Source organism: Giraffa tippelskirchi, chromosome 13 (genome assembly GCF_054371585.1).
Source record: "Giraffa tippelskirchi isolate mGirTip1 chromosome 13, T2T-mGirTip1v1.2.pri, whole genome shotgun sequence".
In the NCBI taxonomy this organism is placed as follows: Eukaryota; Metazoa; Chordata; class Mammalia; order Artiodactyla; family Giraffidae; genus Giraffa; species Giraffa tippelskirchi.
The window spans coordinates 15,225,160-15,245,826 of record NC_137287.1 but is presented as its reverse complement, the minus strand read 5'-3'; the positions used below and the strand labels follow the sequence as shown (position 1 = coordinate 15,245,826).

General features: G+C 50.7%; 2 protein-coding genes across 5 annotated transcripts; one reads left to right on the top strand and one right to left on the bottom strand.

Moving 5' to 3' along the window:
* Positions 1-341: 341 nt before the first annotated feature.
* On the top strand, positions 342-4,290 carry CTF1 (cardiotrophin 1). Of its 4 annotated transcripts, none has more exons than XM_081552987.1 (3): positions 342-396; positions 1,570-1,688; positions 3,162-4,290. In XM_081552987.1, the coding sequence occupies exons 1-3, from the start codon at positions 372-374 to the stop codon at positions 3,627-3,629; spliced, it is 612 nt and encodes a 203-aa protein (XP_081409113.1). In that variant the 5' UTR covers positions 342-371; the 3' UTR covers positions 3,630-4,290. The 4 variants fall into 4 exon arrangements, with proteins under 4 accessions (XP_081409113.1, XP_081409109.1, XP_081409111.1 ...); XM_081552983.1 differs by having other exon boundaries at positions 1,342-1,688; XM_081552985.1 differs by having other exon boundaries at positions 342-537; positions 1,342-1,688.
* Positions 4,291-5,144: 854 nt separating this feature from the next.
* Positions 5,145-8,435, bottom strand: LOC145532349 (cardiotrophin-2-like). The gene is made up of 2 exons (XM_081557144.1): positions 8,238-8,435; positions 5,145-5,603 (listed from the first exon to the last, which is right to left on the bottom strand). Exons 1-2 carry the CDS (start codon positions 8,433-8,435, stop codon positions 5,145-5,147), a joined length of 657 nt encoding a protein of 218 aa, XP_081413270.1.
* Between the last annotated feature and the right edge of the window lie 12,232 nt (positions 8,436-20,667).

The window sequence follows — 20,667 nt, the reverse complement described above, 5'->3', positions numbered from 1 at the left end:
AACAAGCTTTCTCCGAAAAGCAGCCCGGGCCGCAGATCGGAGCCTGAGCCTTCTCCTCCCATCGGACCTAAGGGCTGCCTCCAAGGCCCGGGCACCCCAAGCCTGAGGTCCCGAGTCCACCCTTCAGACAACCCGCTGCCCTCCTCAGGTCCCCTTCGCGACTAGGCCGAGTGAGCAGAGAGGTGAGCTAAGGGCCAAGGAATCCTGCCTGGGACGGCGCGGGTGGGGTGGGGGGGTGTGTGTAGAGGGGGGTAGATTGTTGGGGTCTGAGCCCTGATTGGCTACGCCCGGGCCACGCCCCTACCCTTTTCCCCCTTCTCCCCCCCTCGTAAGGGGGGCGTGGAGGCAACCAGGATCAGCCAGGGGCCAGCATGAGCCGGAGGGAGGGAAGTCTGGGTAAGGGGCTGAAGGGTCGGATGCCGAGCGCCCGCGGGAAGCAGGGGTCAGAAGGGCTGGAAGCTGGGGTCCGGGTCACCGCCACCCCTATGTCGGGGAAGGGAGCGGCCTGAGCGGGGGAGAACAGGGCAGCGGTGTCAGGTAACAAGCGGGTGAGTTGTGGGTGAGCTGTGGGAAGGGGCAAGGGCTAGAGTTTAGAGGAGGCTTGGGGCTGTGCCTTCAGAGACTTGGGCTCAGGAGATAGATCACCAGTTCGAGTACACCCTGGGAGAGGACTGGGATCGTGGCTGGAGCAGGACGCCGGGATCCTGAGTATCGGAAAAGAATCAGAACTGGGAGCCAGAGAGAGGGGTAAAGTTAGGGGAGGAAGTCTTTGGGCCACAGGGGTCGGTGAGTGACAACAAGAGACGAAAGTTGAGGCTGTTAAGGAGAGGGACCCGCGGGGCAAACTCTGGCGGGGGGCGGGGCGGAAGTTGCCGGGCCAGGACTACATTCCCCAGTATGCCTTGTGCATGCGCGCTAGGCATCTCGGAAAATGTAGTCTTCCTTCCGGAGCGCCAACCTCTAACTTGTGATGGTTAAGGCAGGTTACGGATTCACTGATGGGGCCCAGTGCCCCGCCCACGGTCTTGCACTGTAGGGCTGTCTGGGAAGGAATGGGGCGTCAGTCTCCTAATCTGTAAAATGGGCTTAAAGGCTCGTTTCAATTTGAGGTTCTGTGCTTTGATGATGCTGAATTCCACCAACAATCACTGAGGTACAGAGACATGAGAGCCCTGAACTCAAAGGGCTCCCAGGCTGAGGCAGAGTCTCCTAGATAAAGGAGCCATTAAAAGAACCACCTTGGAAGTATGAACTAATGGCCCTTAGTAGAAAGAAGTTAATTTAAAGGAGTGTATCTAGAGGCTACACTGATGAAGCCGTGTTTGAATTTGGCTTTAATAGGATTTCAACAATGGTTTGGGGACAGGGACTGCATTTCAGGTGGAACAACCGTTTGGCAAATGTCTGGTGCCCTATTCTCCCTCAGTTGGAATGGGACAGAGCCTGCCTGGCTTAAAAATTGGAGAATTCAGAGTGGAGCCTCTGGGTTCAGGAAGAGCGAGTCTGGAAGAAGTGGTCAAGAAGCAAGGGGTTGGGGTGCCCTCATTCCTGCCCTGCTTTTCCCACCAGAGGACCCCCAGGCTGACTCCTCAGCCTCACCCCTTCCCCACTTGGAGGCCAAGATCCAACAGACACACAGCCTTGCCCGCCTCCTCACCAAATATGCTGAGCAGCTTCTCCAGGAATATGTGAGTGGGGTTGGGAGTATGGGTACCATGGGCCTGGGAAATGGGGAAGTACAGATCAAGGGGTCCTTGACCACTCCTTTTCTCAACCTCTCTTCACAACTGCAGAAATTGGGGCTCCCAAGAGGGGTCAGTAACTGGCCATTGGTCATCCAGCAAATTGGAGGAGGACTTTCTCGGAGCCTCAAATGCCCCTCCATAGAGGGTCCCTCCTTGGCAACCTGAGAGAGTGAAGGGAAGTTTGCCCTGGGAGTCCGAAAACCTAGGTTCTAGGCTCTGTGTGATCTTGTCATCTCACCTCTGTGAGCCTGGATCTCCCAGGCGTCAAAGGAGGCAGTTGAATAAGAGGAACTCTGAACTCTTCTATCTGTGTTATGCAGACAGGCCATTTCAATCTAGGGCAGGGGAATGCCATCCCAAGAGGGCACTTTTACAGAGGAGGGGGGTTTGCCATCACCTTTGGTTGACCGGAGAACCCTGACCAAGGAACCAAGGTGGTTCCTCAGATTACTCTGGTGTGGTGGAGGGAGCCTGTAGTTTTGAATCAGACTACAAGCCTGCCAGCTGGTGACCTTGGGCAGTGATGATAACATTAGAAGTAATAACTTAATAATTATGACAGCAATAGTAGGATAATAAAACTAGGTTTGTAGTCCTGCCAACCTTGGTTCAGCTTCCAGCTTCTGCCCCTTCCTAGATCTATGACCTGGGACAGGTCAGCCTGAGTATCCTCATTTATGAAATCATCACCATTGTCAATACATCCATTATTGGGAAGATTAGGAATAGTGTGTTTAAAGCAGGAGACACAGTGCCTGAACCAGAAGCAACATGTTAGCAAAGGATAAATGGTATTGTTATAGCATCTTTACAAATTACAGGTCACCTTTATCTTTTCATTTGTTCATTCTCATGACAGTTACTCATGGAGTCCCTGGCTGTGTGTTAAGCAGGTGCAGAGGTGGGGGAAGATGGGGAAGGGAGTGGAACGGCCTTGGCCCCTGCACTATCTTCTGTGATTCTCAAGAGGTCCCTGGTAGGAAGGCAGGACAGAGAACTGTCCCTCGTCTTATAGAAGAGACCACTGAGGCTCAGAGAAGGAAAGCGTTTTGCACCCAATTGCACAGCTAGTGAGTGGTGGAGAACAGATTTGAACCTGGGTCTGTAAGATAGCATTAATAAAAGAGGTAACATTTTTTTGTGCCCTTCCAATGAGTCAGGACCTGCCTTAAGCCTCTTAGCACGCATATAACTACCTTCAGAAGTGGATACGTTTATAATCTCTATGGAGGCGATGAGAAAACAGAGGCCCTTGTGTAAAGTCCAGGGTGGTTCTTGTTGTTTTGTATTCTCTCAAACACAGCCGTCCTGTTGGCAGTGTGTCACTTGTGAGACTGGGGACACTGAGGCCCCATGAGAGGGGTGAAGGGCTGAGTTCCCAGCCGAGGAGCCGCCCTGACTGCCTCGTCTCCGCAGGTGCAGCACCAGGGAGACCCCTTCGGGCTGCCCGGCTTCTCGCCCACGCGGCTGCCGGTAGCCGATCTGAGCGACCCGGCCCCGGGCCACGCGGGCCTGCCCGTGCCCGAGCGCCTGCGGCTGGACGCGGCGGCGCTGGCCGCGCTACCGCCGCTGCTGGACGTCGTGCGCCGCCTCCAGGCCGAGCTGAACCCGCGCGCGCTGCGCCTGCTGCGGCGCTTGGAGGAAGCGGCGCGCCAGGTCCGGGCTCTGGGCGCCGCGGTGGAGGCCGTGCTGGCCGCGCTGGGGGCCGAGAGCCGTGGACCCCGGCTCGAACCCGCGGCCGCCGCCGCCGCCGCCGCCGCCACTGCCTCCGCGGGCGTCTTCCCAGCCAAGGTGTTGGGCTTCCGTGTGTGCAGCCTCTACTTCGAGTGGGTGAGCCGCACTGAGGCTGACCTGGGCCAGCTGGCACCTGGGGGCCCGGCCTGAGCGTCGGGCGCGCAGCCCAGCTCGCGGTCCCTTCCCTGGCCGTCTCCATCTCTCCCCATCTCTGTCAGCGTCTCTGTGTCCTCCAACTGTTTCCGTCTCTCTGTTTTCTTTGTACGCTTCTCCATCTCTTTTTCTCTCTGGATCCTTCCTGTCTCCCTCTACGACTTCCCGCATCTGTCATGTCCTTGCTCCCCCCAATTTTTCTCCATCGCTCGGGTCTGCCTCTCTGAGCATCTCTTTGTCTTCCCGTCTCTTGTTTCCTCTTGGCCCCCTGTGAGCCTGTTATCTCCACCTCATCTCAAGGAAGGGACACCTGTCACTCTGTTTGCCTCTGTCCTTCTGTCTGTCGTTTCCTGGCCAGGAACATGCCTGTTGGCCCTGTGGTGGAAGGGCTCCTCCAGACACATTTCAGCCACCTTGCCCCAAGGTCACTCCACCTGCTGCTCTCCCCGTCCCCCATCCCACCCCTTGTGGCCTTGCACCCTCTCCCTTTGATGCCCTCCACCCCTTCCTCTCCCTCTGCCCTAATCCTACACCTTCCCTTTTCCTCAAGTCAGGTTTATGGAGACAAAAAAAAAAAAAAAAAAATTTAACGCCTTTGAAGAGTTTTATTTACGAGAATAAATTAATTTTTTGTAAATAAAATGTTTAAAAATAAAAATACCATTGAATTTACCAGTACATATAGTCGTTGAAAATGGGGAGGCACATTTAAGGAGAATAAGATCCTTGGGGTATGGCCTGGTCCCCCCAGCCATCCGCAAAAGCCACACTATAAATAGGTTCAGGAGAGCCCCAGGCCAGGGATGCCATCTGTCATCCCGAAGTGGATGTGTCCTGAGCAAGAAACAGATGTGACTCGAGTCTTTAGCTTTTCAAGAGTCAGACATCCATTGAATAGGAAGTGAAGCACCTTAAGATGGGAAGTTGGAGCAGTGGCCACAGTCAGAGAGGTAGTCTAGAGGAGGAAATGAACTCCAGAGAAAAGGGAGGCCTCATTGCTCAGAACGTCCATATCTTCATAGAGGAAGTGAGGTAGATAGAGACAAGAAGGCAGTCCCTGGACCTCCCCTAAATGGCAGGAAGGGGACCAACTGTACTCCCCCTGTAGAGTGGGAAGTGAAAGTGAAAAGTGTCACTCAGTCACGTCCGACTCTTTGCGACCCCATGGATTGTAAGTGAAGCCTCTTCAAAGAGCTATTTCTTTCCACCCAGGAAGTGAGCAACCAGTCCCACTGGAATGGGAATTCATGAGATGCTATCCATGGAGTCCCACCCAGATCTGGAAGGGAGGCAACAGGATGTGGGCAGGAAGGCCCAGGCATAAGGACTAGAGGCCTGGTCCCCAGGAAATGTTCCAAATACATGATACACAAGCCCTGTCTGCTAGACAACATGTATCTCCTTTCTAGCCAAGAAGCAAGGCAGAAAAGAATCCCTTGTGAAAAAAAAAAAGGAAAGAATCATCTGTGAAAGGGAAAGGGCTGCAGCCTCTAAAAGGAAGTCCCACCTCCTCTATTGAGAGTATCTGGCCTTGAGCTCACCCAAGAAAGTCACAGCTCGGTCTGTCCAAAAGCTGTAGTCCCGGATTATCACATACCCTCGACACTTCCTCTGGAAGGCTGAGTCCCCCAGGGGGACAATACCGAGGGGGGTGTTTGCTGCGGTGGTGGGCAGGCCCAGGGCAGTCATGATGGCAGCCAAGTTGCCCGCTAGGCCTTTGGCCTTGAGTCTTGCTTCCCCAAGCTGATTGAGCACGATGGAATTGCCAGGGCTTAGGTGACTCTGGTCATCCTTCACAAGCTGGAGGTGCTGGCTGAAGGACCAGAAGGCCTCCTGGGTGAGGCTCAGACGTACTCCATCTTCCAGGTTATGCCAGATCTCGAAGGGCATGTCAGTTGGAGGCAGGGTTCTGAGCGAGAGCCCGGGGGCTGAGAAGCCGGGATTACTAAAGGGACTGCCTTGGTGCTGGAGCTGCATGAGAGACAGAGACAGATGAGAGTGAGGGGACCCAAACGCTGCCCTAGGGTGCCCTTGAATTAACATCTGCCTTCCATGAGACTGGCTTCTTCCTAGGGGGAGTCTCCATTCCCTGCCTCTCAGGGAGTGGATGAAATGTTCTAGCCTAGAGCCCCAGTTCTGTTAGGCTTCAACTCAGCCTCCTCCACATACAAGCTGTGCAACTTTGAATCAAAGCTTCAGTAATTCCCACATGGTCCTGTAATGGTGAGGATGATAAGATGTAATAGACATAAAGCACTTAGCACTTGGCATACGATTAGGGCATTAATATCATTCACTAATGATATATTTATATTAATATCATGAACACTGATTATGTTACTTATTACAGTATTTTCAAGCTAAATATATTATTGACAATGTGGTTAAAGCAATATTTCCTTTTTATTCATATTCTTCAGTGGTTAATGTTTGTTCATTTGTAAATAATCATTAATATGCAATTATTAATATTAAATTGAATTATAATATTATTTAGTTAATGCCTTCTCCATTAAATTTGTCACCTCCACAAACCTAGACCCACTGAATTTTAGTGCGCACCGATAAATTCTGTAATTGACAGATCACCTAGTCCTACATCCCCATCTTACCAATGGGGAAACTCAGGGTCCTCAAAGCTACCCAGAGGGTGTTGGCAGATATGAGACTAGAAATTAGAGGAAGGGACTTCCCTGGTGGATCAGTGGTTAAGAATCTGCCCACCAAAGCAGGGGACATGGGTTCCATCCGTGCTCCAGAAAGATCCCCGATGCCGTGGGGCAACTAAGCCTGGGGACCACAACTCCTGAGCCCTCACTCCTAGAGCCCCTGCTTCCTGACAATAGAAGCCACCGCAATGAGAAGCCCAAGTACCACAAAGAAGAGTAGCCCCCGCTCGCTACAATTACACAAAGCCTGTGCACAGCAGCAAGGACCCAGCAGAGCCAACAAGAAAGAAACTAGATTTGAAAAAAGAAAAAAGAAACTAGGTTAGGTAACTTCACATGGACCTAGAATGTAGTGCCGTTGAAGAGTCACAAAGTCCAGGGCCTCCAGGGGCCAGGTAGATCAGGTCACCTGGAGAAGAAGCAGATGGGCTGGGGGTGGGGCACAGTGACTGGAGGCCACAGGACCCCTGTGCCTGGTTTGGACGGGTTTTCATATTCAACATGTGAACAAGCATCGCCTGGCCTAAACAAAACATCTGTGGATCAGACCCAGCCAGCAGGCTGCTGCTTTGAATTTCCAGACAGTTTTGTGACCTCAGGAGAAGGATTCCCCCTCCAAAGCTCAGTTTCCTGGGCTTTCCCTCATGGTCCAGTGGTTAAGACTCTGCCCTCCAATGCAGGCAATGTGGGTGCAATCCCTGGTTGAAGAGCTAAGATCTCACTTGCCTCGCAGCCCAAAAACCCAAAGGATAAAACAGAAGCAGTATGGTACCAAACTCAATAAGGACTTTTACAAATGGTCCACGTCACAAAATCAAGAAGAGGGCTTCCCTGGTGGCTTTGTGGAGAATCCTGCTGCCAATGCAGGAGACACGGGTTCCTGATCCAGGAAGATCCCCCATGTCCTAGATCAGCTAAGGCCGTGTGCCACAACTACTGAGCCTCTGCTCTAGAGCCAGGGAGTCGCAACTGCTGAGCCCGCAGGGCACAACTACCGAAGCCTGCGAGGCCTAGAGCCTGCGCTCAGCGACAAGGGAAGCCGCAGCAATGAGAAGCCTGCACACCACAACTAGAGAATAGCCACCCCTCACTCAGACTAGAGATGGGCCCCGTGCTCAGTCACTTCAGTCACGTCTGACTCTCTGCGACCCCATGGACCATGGCCCTCCCGGTTCCTCCGTCCATGGCATTTTCCAGGTAAGAATACTGGAGTGGGTTGCCATTTCCTTCTCTAAAACTAGAGAAGATGGGGAGGAGGTGGGAGGAGGGTTCTGGAAGGGGAAACATGTACACTCATGGTGGATTCATGTCAATGTATGGTGAAACAAATAAAATATTGTAAAGTAAAAAACATAGATAAATAAACTAATTAAAAAAATAAAAGAAAAATAAAACTAGAGAAGAACCCAAACTAAATAACAAAGGTGCAGTAGAGCCAAAAATAAATAAAATTATAAAAAAATTTTTAAAAAGCTCCCTCAGTTTTCTTATCTGTAAAAATGGGTCATAATTGTACCTCTTAGAGCTATCTGAGGAGCCAGTAAGATAATGAGGATAAATCTCTCAGCATGGCATAGGCTCAAGAAAGCACAGGGCTGGAGGTGATTATGGAAAGACTCATGAGCCTGTAAAAAACTTCCCTCTGGATACTTCCTTCGAATCTTCTAACACTCTTGAGAGGTCAGCCAAGGCACGGTCACCATCTAATTTGGTAGATGAGGAAGCTAAGACAGGGAGAGAAGGAATGACCTGCCCAAGGTCACCCAGCCATCAGTGACATCATTTCTGTGGGTGTGTCTCTAGCTGGCAGAGCACCTGTACCCCAGGACCCATGGAGGAAACTTCTTGCAGCCTTGTTCTGCCTCCTTTCCCCAAGGCTGGGCCAGGAGGGTGACAGTCTTCTCCCCTCACCCCCTGCTCATGCCCTGTCACTCACGTAAGTCTGCATCAGGGTTGAAGTATTCATCTGCATGTAGAGTGCCAGGTTATAGGCTTGATTGATGGACTCAACTGTGGAGATGGGGGCTCCCAAACTGAGAGGTGGCAGCAGCAGGGTCAGCAGGCAGAAGGGGGCTGGCAGGAAGAAATCAGAGGTCAGCACGAAGTCCCAGACCTCACCTGCTGATTCACTCATTCATCATAAGAGCCCCTCCTATGGATTCAACCCTTGTGGCTTACAGCGATCTTGTCTGTGCAACTCAGGGCAGAGTCACCCTGTAAGCAGATTATTTCTAGCCCAGAATATTCCCCTGGGACTTCTCCGATGGTGCAATGGCTAAAGACTCTGAGCTCCCAAGGCAGGAGGCCCCGGGTTCAATCCCTGGTCAAGGAACTAATCACACATGCCACAACAGAGAATTTCCATGTGGCAATGACTAAGAACCCGCCCAGCCAAATAAGATAATTTTTGATTGTTTTACTTTTAGATGCAATTTTATATAAATAAATGTTAAAACGAAAGAAAAAATTCCCCTGACCTCCAGACCCATGTATTCAACTTCCCACGTGACATTTTCCCTTGGATGTTAATAAGCATCTCAAGTGAAAATATCCACTGCTCAGCTCTAGCTGCCCTGTTCCCCTCCTTTCCTGGTCTTCCCCATCTCAGAAAAGTGCATGTCCCTTCTTCCGGGTGCTCATGTCAAAATCAGGGGTCCTCTTGGACGCTTCATTCTCTCCTTCTCCCTATGTTCAACCCACGCTAAATCCTGTTGGCTGTGTCCTTAAAAGGTGGCCACAAGGTCTGTGGGGTTTTGTGTTTGTTTCGGGTCACACTGTGATGCTTTCAGGATCTCAGCTCCCCGAGCAGGGATTGAACCTGGGCAGTGAAAGCCCAGCATCCTAACCACCAAACCACCAGGGAACTCCCTAGATCTATGTTTCTGGATCCAAGCACTGATGACAAGTATACCTAGACTCTGTGAAAGCTCACTGAGCTATATACTTGGGACTTGTGCACATTTCCCTGTACCTATTTGCTATTTTCAAGAAAAAGTTTTAGAACATGTGGATTTCCCTACCGGGTCAGTGGTAAAGAGTCCACGTGCCAACGCAGGAGACACACGTTTGATCCCTGGTATGGGAAGATCCCACACACCATGGAGCAACCGTTAAGCCCTTGCACAACTACTGAGCCTGTGCCCTAGAGTCCGGGAGAAACAACTATTGAAGCCTGTGCGCCGAGAGCCTGCAACAAGAGAAAGCACTGCAGTGAGAAGTCCACGCACCTCAGCTTTAGAGTATCCCCTACTCACTGCAACTAGAGAAAGCTGGAGCACAGCGATGAAGACCCGGCACAGCCATAAATAAACAAAAGATGTATCTAGAAGCTATTTCTCTCCCCGCTGCTGTCTCTGCCTCCACCCTTGTCTCCCTCTGCCACCTGGAAGCTCTTCAAGTCCAGCTAGATTCCCTACGTTGTCCAAATCTTCCCAAGGCTCCCACCTAAGACAGTGACTATTAAAGTCCTCACTGAGGGCTACAAGGCCTGGCCCATCTTTTCCTCAGCATCCCCTACTCAGACTTTGCCCTTGCTGGGCGCTGCCAGGACCACCTTCCAAACCCACCCAGGGCTTCTCCTGCTGATTCTTCAGGGCTCAACTCAAAAGCCCCTCTGGGGACGTCCCTGGTGGTCCAAGGCCCAAGAATCTGCACTGCAAATGCACGGCGCTCAGGTTCTATCCCTGGTCAGGGAACTAGATCCCACCTGCAACAACTAAGACATAGTATAGCCAAATTCAAAAAAAAGACAACTTAAGGTCACCAGCAGTGACGGAGATGAGAGGCAGACCAGGATGGCGTCCTTAGCTTCCCTGTCTCCATTCCTGAACTCCCAGAAGTTCAGAACTTAAGGGAAGGCCTGAGGTGAAGCCCTGTCCATTCATTCATTCAACAAACTTGGATCACTGTATTCAAATTCTATCACATCTGTGTGGGTGCCCAGTCATGTCCGACTCTTTGCGACCCCATAGACTGTAGCCCGCCAGGCTCCTGTGTCCATGGAATTCTCTAGGCAATAATATTGGAATGGGTTGCCATTTCCTTCTCCAGGGGTTCTTCCCGACCCAGGGAGCAAACCCATGTTTCATTCTACACTGGCAGGCAGATTCTTTCCCACTAGCGCTACCTGGGAAGTCACACTGGCATGATAATTTACTTATGATCACATGTCCTGTCTGTCTGCAGAAGGAAATCTCATTTTTTGTCTGTTTCTATACTGCCGTGTCCTCAGTGCTTGAGTTTCCCTGACAGCTCAGTGGTAAAGAATGTGCCTGCCGATGCGAGAAACGTGGATTTGATCCCTGAATGGGGAAGTTCACCTGGAGAAGGAAATGGCAACCCACTCTACTATTCTTGTCTGGGAATACCATGGACAGAGGGCCCTGGAGGTCTACAATCCATGGGGTCACAAAAGAGTTGGACACGAGTTAGCAACTAAACAGCAACGATAACCCCCATACTTAGACCACTGTGAGTGTGTGCTTAGTCACGTCAGTTGTGTCCAACTCTTTGCTGCCCCGTGGACTCTAGCCCACCAGGAGCCTCTGTTCATGAGATTCTCCAGGAAAGAATACTGGAGTGGGTTGCCAAGCCCTCCTCCAGGGGATCTTTCCAAATCACAGATCAAACCCAGGTCTCTTAAGTTTCCTGCATTGCAGGCAGGTTCTTTACCACTAGCGCCACCTGGGAAGCCCACTTGGACTACTACCTAGCACCTAATAGGCACTCCAGAAGTCTGTCTGGAATGAATGAATGATGAATGAAATCTTCTGGGTGTAAGGCTTTGGAGGTTCCCAGCAGATGCAAGAGCAGCCAGGTACGTGAGTCAGATGGGCCAGAGGGCCCAGGCGGTACCCCCTCCCTCCTGGTCTCAGGACCCTCGCGCCCTGTCTCCCTCACTCACCCAACAGATGATAACTCATGGTCTCTCCTGGATCCTTCCTCTCTGCAGTCTCTTGGTGGTTCTGTGACACCGGTCCTCCTGCCCCTCAGGTGGCTATATACTTGGGTCTGAGCCCTCGGGCCACCCATGAGGGAGGGAAAGTCATACCTTGCAGGTTGTGGGGGGAGGTGCAGAAGGCCCTGAGGCAGGGGACATCTAAGGAAGGGGGCATTGAGGGGACACCCTAGTCCCCTGTAGCTCCCCAAATCTGACCTTAAACTCTGGTTGCTAGAGAAAGGGAGCCAGGCTGACAGAGGATTATGGGGGGGGGACAAAGGGGCCGCCCTGCTCCCTGCCGTTCTGCACGTCCTGGGATCCAGTTTCTCATGAGGAGGCGGCCCCCTGCTCCGCCCCACCGGGACCCAGGCACTGGGCCCTGGCTCTGGAGGAGTTTGGAAAACGGACAGGGGGGTGGTGTGTAATCAACATCACCCACACCCTTAGACACGGGAGCATGTGATACCGTGCAGGGCCCTGTGGGGCTCCTTGTCTCAAGGCCTTTGTGTCCTTCATTTTCTTTGATTGTTAAGAGGTTTTTAAAATTGATTTTTAATATAATTTTATGTATTTATTTTTGTCTGTGCTGGATCTTTGTGGCTGCATGCGCTTTTTCTCTAGTTGCAGCGAGTGGGGACTTCTCTTCATTGCAGGGCACAGGCTTCTCCTTGCAGTGGCATCTCTTGTTCCTCTAGAGCACGGGCTCTACAGTCAGGGCTCAGTAGTTGTGGCACACAGACTTAGTTGCTCTGAGGCATGTGGGATCTTCCCGGATGAAGAAGTGAACCCATGTGTCCCACATTGGCAAGTGGATTCTTTACCACTGAGCCACCAGGGACGCACCCACCCACCATCCATTTCACTGATACCTCAGGAAGCAGCCTCATTCAACCTCTGTGATGTTCCCTGAATTCCAATGGGCAGCTGTTCATTAGAGAAGGGAGGGATTGTAAAACCAGGGAGAAATAAAATCAAGAGCAACCTTGGGGCAAGGTGCTGATTCCCGATCATGAGATACATTCAACAATATCTTTGAAGGATTTTGCAGGTACTGAAACCCCCTCCGGGTGGGAGAAGTTGTGGTATGCTGCCCTCAAACATGTAGACCCCAGACCAGTTGGACCTGAAGGTTGCACAGGTTAATTTCTAGCTGACACCACCAATGCATCAGGAAAATGATCACGAGCTGGTCACATCCCCTTTTACTAGAAAAGTTCTCAGTAGCTTCCCCAGCGGGGACATGGTCTTGAGAGCAGGAGCCTGCTGTATCCTCCTTTGCCTGGCAAAGCAATAAAGCTCTCCTTTTCTCCCCTTCACCCCGATCTTTGTCTCTGATCTTTGTCTTTGATCAGCACCAGTGCACAGAGAAGCTGAGCTTTGGGCATCACCATGTATATGTCTTGGGCTTCCCTGGTGGCTCAGACGGTAAAGAATCTGCCTCCAAGGTGGCAGACTCAGGTTCGATCCCTGGGTGGGGAAGATCCGCTGGAGAAGAGAAAGGCTACCCAGTCCAGTATTCTTGCCTGGAAATTCCATGGACAGAGGAGCCTGATGGGTTACACTCCATGGGGTCTCAGAGTCAGATATGACCGTGTGACTAACACTATACTGTACTATATGCACAGGTTGGCACGTGGACCCACACCAGATGTGTGTATACACTTTCATACGTTTTTACAGTCAAGGATGTATTGACTCTAGCCATGTGCTTGTCCCTGTTCCAGATAGAGCTGGGATAGAGCAGGGAACAAGTCAGACACAAATCCCTGCCCTTGTGGAGCTGACACTGGAGTGGACATGCCCACAACTATGTTATACCACACAGCCTGCCAGGGAGCGCCAAACGCACGAGTGCACATGCATCCGCGCTTATGAACACACAGTCACATCCAGAGCCCCCATCATAAGGCAGGAACTGCATCTGTTCATTCACTCAGCCATGCAGACCTTTAGTCAGCAGCTGTGGATGGAGCCCCTCTTGCGTGTTGGCACTGGGGTGAATAATAAGGGTGAATAACAGTCCAGTGTTCCCCCAACAACCAACATGTGAGCTTATAAAAAAAAAATTTCCTATACCTACAAGGTGCTGAGAGGAAGCCAAAAGAGGTTGATGTGCTTTACTGAGGGTAGAGGAGATTTAGATAAGGAGACTGAGGCCCAGAGAGGGGCAGCTACTTACCTGGAGTCACACAGCAAGGCCAAGACAGATCGCAGGCTGCTGCCCCCCCAGGTTGGGACTGAATCTAGGGTGTCCCCAGTCTGAAATGTGAGCTGAAGGAGGGAAGAGGTTGAGGGAAGAGATGTGCTCTGAGGTGGGAGATCCTGAATTGGGTCTTTGAGCCTGGGGGCTGTCAAGGCTGCCAGGGAGGGCCTGTGCTGGGCAGGCAGTGATGTCAGAGGATTAGACTAGGCCCGGTGAGTGGGTGCGCTGAGGCGTGGGCCAGGCCAGGAAGTGTAGGAGGAGGAGGAGGAGGAAGACGAGGAGGGCAGGAGGGGAGGAGGGAGCCAGACACGCGACCTCGTGCTATTGCCATGTGGGCAGCGCACGTGGGGCCGAGCCTCAGCCCAGAGTGCAGCCTCACCCTGACCCATCCCCACCATCTCCTGCTCCTCTTGGGGACTTCACTTTCTCTCTGGACCCTTCAGGGGCCCTTCACCACTGAAGCAATTCACCCCTATCCCAGGCCTAGTTCCATTTTTCCAAGGCATTTGTCTTGGCAGATGTCAGAAGCTCTGCCGCCTTGTCCTGCCCCGCCTCGAGGCCCACATATCTCCACGTGTTTCAGTCGCACCGGAAGCTGATGCCTGGGAAATCCTAGCAATGTAAGAGTCAGCAGTCCCTGAGTAGGGAAGATCCCCTGGAGGTGTGCATGGCAACGCATTCCAGTATTCTTGCCTGGAGAACTCCATGGACAGTGGAGCCTGGGGGCTACAGTCCACGGGTACACAAAGAGTCAGACACGACTGTGCGACTTACACTTTCACTTTTCTTTCAGACTTGGGTCAAAATCCTACCTTTGTCCATCACTAGCTTAGGCAAGTTACTTAAACCTCTTCAAGCCTCAGTTTGTTTCCTCATCTGAAGACCAGACAAATTATCTTGGCCTCTTAGGGTCTCACTGACTTCACCCACCAAGAGCCTCAACCGCTGCTATGAGACACCCCCACCCCCTAGCCCCTCAAGAGTTACTGCAATGGTACATAATGCCTTCAGTTCAGTTCAGTCACTCAGTCGTGTCCGACTCTTTGCGACGCCATGGACTGTAGCACACCCGACTTCCCTGTCCATCACCAGCTCCCAAAGCTTGCTCAAATTCATGCCCATTGAGTTGGTGATGTCATCCAACCATCTCATCCTCTGTCATCCCCTTCTCCTCCTGCCCTCAATCTTTGCCTGCATCAGGATCTTTTCCAATGAGTCAGTTCTTCCCATCAGGTGGCCAAAGTTTTGGAGTTTCAGCTTTAGCATCAGTCCTTCCAGTGAATATTCAGGACTGATTTGCTTTAGGTTTGACTGGTTTGAGCTCCTTGCCTCCAAAGTAATGCCTCCAACCAATGGCAAAAGCCTCAGTGTCCCACCATTTTCAGGCTTGGAGCCCAATTCCCACCAGCCACACTAATGCTAATGCCAAGCAGGGCCCTGTGGGACTGCAGGGCCCAGAGGCCTTTTTGTCCACCATTCCTTGTAGGCAGGCCTCTGGCCTCCATGACCTTCTCTGAGTTCCAAAGGACAGAGTAAGTAAGTAAGCGAAAGCCGCTCAGTCGTGTCCGACTCTTTTCGACCCCATGGACTATAGTCTATGGAATTCTCCAGGCGAGAATAGTGGAGTGGGTAGCCTTTCCCTTCTCCAGGGAATCTTCACAACCCAAGGATTGAAACAAGGTCTCTCACATTGCAGGAGGTTTCTTTACCAGCTGAGCTAGGAGGGAAGCCCAAAGGGCAGAACAGTTGTTAATCAAAGGAGAAGCAGCACGTGAGGCAGAGGCTTATTAAGATGAGAGATAGACCTTCTAGGACCCTGCACACACCCTAATCTTGTCCCCATCCTACTGAAACTGCAGGAGAAAAAATACAAGACTGTTATTGCCTTGATCCTTATCACATACTCCTGCCTGACTATATACCCTTTCCCTATTCACCAGGGAGGGCGTGGGGCGCAGTTCTTGAGGCACTAGCCTACTGTGCCTGGCATAGTTATAAAGCCGCTCTTTTTTTCTCCTCCATAACTCTGTCTCCATATTTCTGTTTGGCATTGGTGCACCGAGAGCCCAGATTTTGGCAACAATGTTCCTGAGAGATCTGTTCTGTCTGTCCTCCAGGATGCTCAGTCATGACCCTATGTCATCCAGCAGGATCCATCATGAGGCCCATTCAGAACAAATAAACAGGAATTCCAGCCAGAGCCTCTGACCCCAATATTAAGCCCAATCTCGTGTGATTCTTCTCTCCTACCTCTCCAAGCAAAGAGAAAAACCAGTGCAAAGGCCCTGAGTTTGGGAGTATCCTTGGCAGGTTTCAGGGACAAACAAAGCTGCTAGACAGAGCAAACAGATGGGTTGTTGGTGACATATGACAGGCTAGGAAAGAGCATGGGTCACCTTACCCCCTCCCACCACCTCCTTACCGTTCCCTGACTCCTCACTGCTCTCAGGACAAAACCCCAAGTCTGTAGTCTGGCTTTTAAGGCCTTCAGTCCCTAGTCCTCGTGCAGCCTTGAACCTTACTTCTGCTTTTCCCTACCTTCTGCATCACCCATGTGTCCTACTTTGCATGCCTGCTCAGCACTACCCTCTCTTGTGACTCTCCCTGCATAGAGAGTGAGCCTGCTCCTCCTTCACTTGACAATCCTTCTCATATTTTCACCTTCAGCTTGAGTTTCACCTCTCAGGGAAGCTTTCTCTGTCTCCTCTGCCCCTTGCACGCTCCAAGAGCCCCCAAGCTCCCCTCGTCCACTCACTGATCACCACGCACTGTTCATCTCCATCTCTTGGTCTCTCTCTCCCCGTGACAGGAGGCAGGGTGCTCTCCATGGCCCCAGCAGCAGGCCACCCGAAAAGGAGACACCTCCATGAGTAATGGGAGAAGGAAGGCTGGAACATACTGGTTTCAACTGGGGGGCTCTGCAAAAGCAGGCCAAGGAGTCTGGTCGGCACCTGATCTCCGGGAATGCCTATGTCCGTGCCTTGTCTTGATAGAGTGATGGGCCAACCGAGCAGAGAGGGCATGGGGGCCCAAGGCAGGGACTATCAGAAGGAGCAGCACAGTCTACTCCATTCATTGAATCTGTGAGCCTTTGCAACACTGTTACAGAGACTGGATGGGGAGGAACAAGTCCCAGTAGCATCCTGCCCCGATGGAAGGCACAGTCTTGTGGCTCAACTGTTTTCATCCTCATCATCTCTAATGCTTTTTCTCCTTCCAGCTGTGCCACATGGCTTGTGGAATCTTAGTTCTCTGACCAGGGATTGAACCTAGGTCCTCGGCAGTGAAAGCACAGAGTCCTCATTACTGGACCGCCTGGGAAGTCCCGTCACTAACATTGAGCACTGACTAATGGCCTGTTGTAAGCTCTTTGCATATAATTACATATCCTTTGCAAAACCCCATGGAGTGGATCTCACTGTTTCCCCATTTCACAGATGCGGAAAATTGAGGCACAACAAGGTTATGTGATTAGTTCTGGGTCACAGAGCTAGGATTTGAATTTGGCTCCAAAGTGGGACCTCTTTACCATTATCACCATCTCCAGCCTCCAGCCTGAAACTTTCCAATCTGTGAGACTTTCCACAGTCCTTGTCCCCTGGGATCTCTTTCGGGAACTGACAGGGGAGTATATTTCACAGATGAGGTGCAGAGGAAGGAAATGATCCCATTTTTTTAGCCTCTATTATGTCACTGGTCACTTGATACATAGGTATTACTTCATTTAATCCTGGCAGTGACCCTGGAAATAGGTCTTATGGTTATTATTGCCACTTTTACAGGTGAGGTTCAGTGACTTGTCAAGATCACACAGAAAAAATTGTAGAGGCCTTGGACTCAGCACAGGCTCCGATGTCTGGGATGGTTCCTATCATCCCATAGTTGCTTTGGTGTTCCCTTCGGAGGACACATGGTTGGACACCACAGTGCAAATGGGAGGCACAGAGTCAGCACTGCTCTGTGTCTAGGTTCTAACCCAGTCCCAACCTGGTGCTTGGCACCCCCTGGAATCCAGCTAGTTCCACCTCTGCTTCCGGAGCAGCTCTGGGCTGGATGAGAAGGGCCAGCGGAAGTGGAAGAGCACAGATGGGAAACTAGGGTGTCGACATCAAAATGAGAAGAAAGTGGAAGTTTCCTGGTGGTCTAGTGGTTGGGATTCTGGGCTTTCGTTACTGTGGCCCAGGTTCAATCCCTGGTCGTGGAACTGAGATCCCATAAGTCATGAAGTTCAGACTAAAAAAAAAAAAAAAAATCCCCCCACTTTGCATTATCCCCAGTGACCTCCTTGGGGAATTTGTGCTCACAGTCTCCCAACTTTAGGTCCTGTGAGTCTACAGTGTCTAATTCATAGTTTGGGGAGGGACCTTTCTACCAGGGGACACACCCAGAATCTCATTAAATTTTGAGGTACATCTGCCACCTGGTCACTTGGGTCTCTTCCTGCCAATAGACCAGCAGGCAACAAAAGGACATGCCACACTGTTGCAGGAAGGGGGACTCCTTCCAGGACCCAAGAGGGGGCTCTTGTCTAACACTCGGGAATGAGTTGTCCAAGGAGACACACGAGCTGACAAAGCAATAGACTGTATTGAGAAGGGCCACCCAGGCAGAGAGCAGAAGTGAAAGAGAACCCAGGAGAACTGATCTGCCACGTGGCTCCCAATCTCAGGTTCTATGATGATGGGATTAGTTTCCAGATTTTCTTTGGCTAATCACTGTGATTCAGCATCCTTCCTGGTGGTGAGTGCATTGCTCACCTAAGATGGATGCCAGTAAGAAGGATTCTGGGAGGTGGTAGAGCGCATGGCATCTCCTTCTGACCTTCCCTGAACTCTTCTGGTTGGTGGTGGCTTGTTAGTTCCATCCTCCTTTCTAGGACTTTCTACTGTGAAATATCTCACACAGATGGTTACTATGGTGTCTGGCTAGGGTAGGCGATTTCGGTCCGGTGTGCTTCCCCTAACAATACGGATGGGCAGAGGGTAACAGACTATGGTCAGAAGAGGAAATAGCACCACCGCTATGTAATGGGGGACAGCAGGAATATGCTTAGCATTCAGGTGATCCATTGGAATATCTCCAGCTACACATGCTGAGGTGGGTATTTTTTCTCTCAACAATTGTATTTATTTATTATTATTTTCTATTTTTGGCTGTGCTAGGTCTTCATTGTGGCATGGGGGCTTCCTCTAGTTTCAGAGAGCGGGGGCTATTTTCCTGTTGACGTTTGTGGGCTTCTCATTGCGCTGGCTTCTCTTGTTGCAGAGCACAGGCTCGAGTTGTACAGGGTTCAGTGGTGGCTGCACATGGACTCAGTAGTTGTGGCTCTCGGACTTAGGTGCTCCGAGGCATGTGAGATCATCCAGGACCAGGGATCGAACTGCTGTCCCCTGCATTGCCAGCTAGATTCTTAACCACTAGACCACCAGGGAAGCCCACTTGCTAAGTTTTATTTGTAAGTGAGCAAGTACTATTGTCATGGGCTCATAAAGCATGCTAACTAGGGACTCAGATACTTCAGTAGTGAGGACCAGGGTCAATCCCCCAGACAAAGGGTAGAGACCAGCAGAAACATAGCTGAAGCCAGGAGCAGAAGGCAAGGGGTGGGCTAGAATGAGTGGATGTAGAGGAAAGAGGTGAGAGATAGCAGTTGTGTCTCTAGACTAATCCTCCTTTCCTAAGTTTACCCAGAAATTATGATCAAGCAGAATCCTGGAGAAGTTGTATTGACATGAAGAGAACTTACTAGGAGAAGCAAGTAGATCTGAACAGTGCCAAAGTGGACTGTAGGACATTGTTGGTGCCCCATCCAGATTCTTTGCCAACAGTACACTCATCCCTCATGTCCCCCACCTCTGTAAAACTGCCGAGCACCTCTCCTCCTGCAAGAATTTGGCCAGCGGTCAAATTAACTTGGTGATACAATTTTGGCTCCAGAATTTCTCGAGATCAAATGTGGTCAGTTGAGACCACATTTTGCTCAGCAATTTATCACTGAAGTATCTTGATAACCGTATTCTCCATTTGAGAACATTTCCCCAGTCACTTGATCCAGAATTTTCATCTTGGACTACATCAAACTCAAAAGCTTTTGCACAGCAGAAGAAGCAATTAACAAACTGAAAAGACAGCCTATGGAAAGGAAGGAAAAAGTTTGAAAATCCTATATCAATGGGGATTAATATCTAAAAATGTAAAGAACTTAGTCAGCCTAATCGCAACAGCATCAACAAAAAGACAAGAAGAAATAAAATGAAAAGGAGGGGACTTCCCTGGTGGTGCAGTGGATAAGAATCCGCCTGCCAGTGTAAGGGATTTGGGTTCAATCCCTAGGCCAGGAAGATTCCACATGCTGAGGAGCAACTACACTCTCACCGCCATAAATAAATAAACATTCACCATTTAAAAAAGACAATAAGAATCATCTCATACAGGTGAGAAAATTGAGTTTCTAACAGGTGATGTTACACAATGCCGCAAATCTAGAGATGATGCTGAAAGTTCAGCTTCTTTGTGCACTACTGCCGAATAAAATCTCAGAGACAGAGTTCTGGGTAAAGTAGAAAAGGAGCACTTTATTGCTTTGCCAGGCAAAGGGGGACACAGTGGGTTCATGCCCTCAAAACCATCTGTCCCCCATTTGGGGAAGAGAGTGAAAAGTTTTATAGCAATCGTTCAGAGAGGGCATGACCAACTCGTGACATGCTGCTTCTTTTCTTCTTTTATTGCTTTATGATATTGTATTAGCCACACATCAACAGCGTGAACATTCTTCTGATGGGTTGGTGGTGAGGTAAGTAGGGGTCCATGGTCTCAAACTTCAGGTCCAACGGGTCAGCTGTCTACATGCTTGTGGGCAGGATACCATTGTTAACCATCAAATTCTCCCACCTAGAGGGGGTTTGGGATCTGCAAAATAGCTCAAAGATATTGTGTGCATCCCTTGATGGGGAATCAGGCTCTGGCCCCAAGGCTACTTTCATTTTCTTGGCTTCTCCCAGGTTTTGCATCCCTGCCTTTCCCTAATGAACAACTGCTTGAATCTGCCCATTAGAACTCAGGGAAGGCCATGGAGCCTGAAGGAAGGCTGTTTGATATAATCAAAGAAATGGAGGAGGGGACTTCCCTCGTGGTCCAGTGTCTGGGACCCCCATGGTCCCAGTGCAGGGGGCCCATCAGGGAACTAGATTCCACATGCTTCAACTCAGTGCAGACAAGTAAACT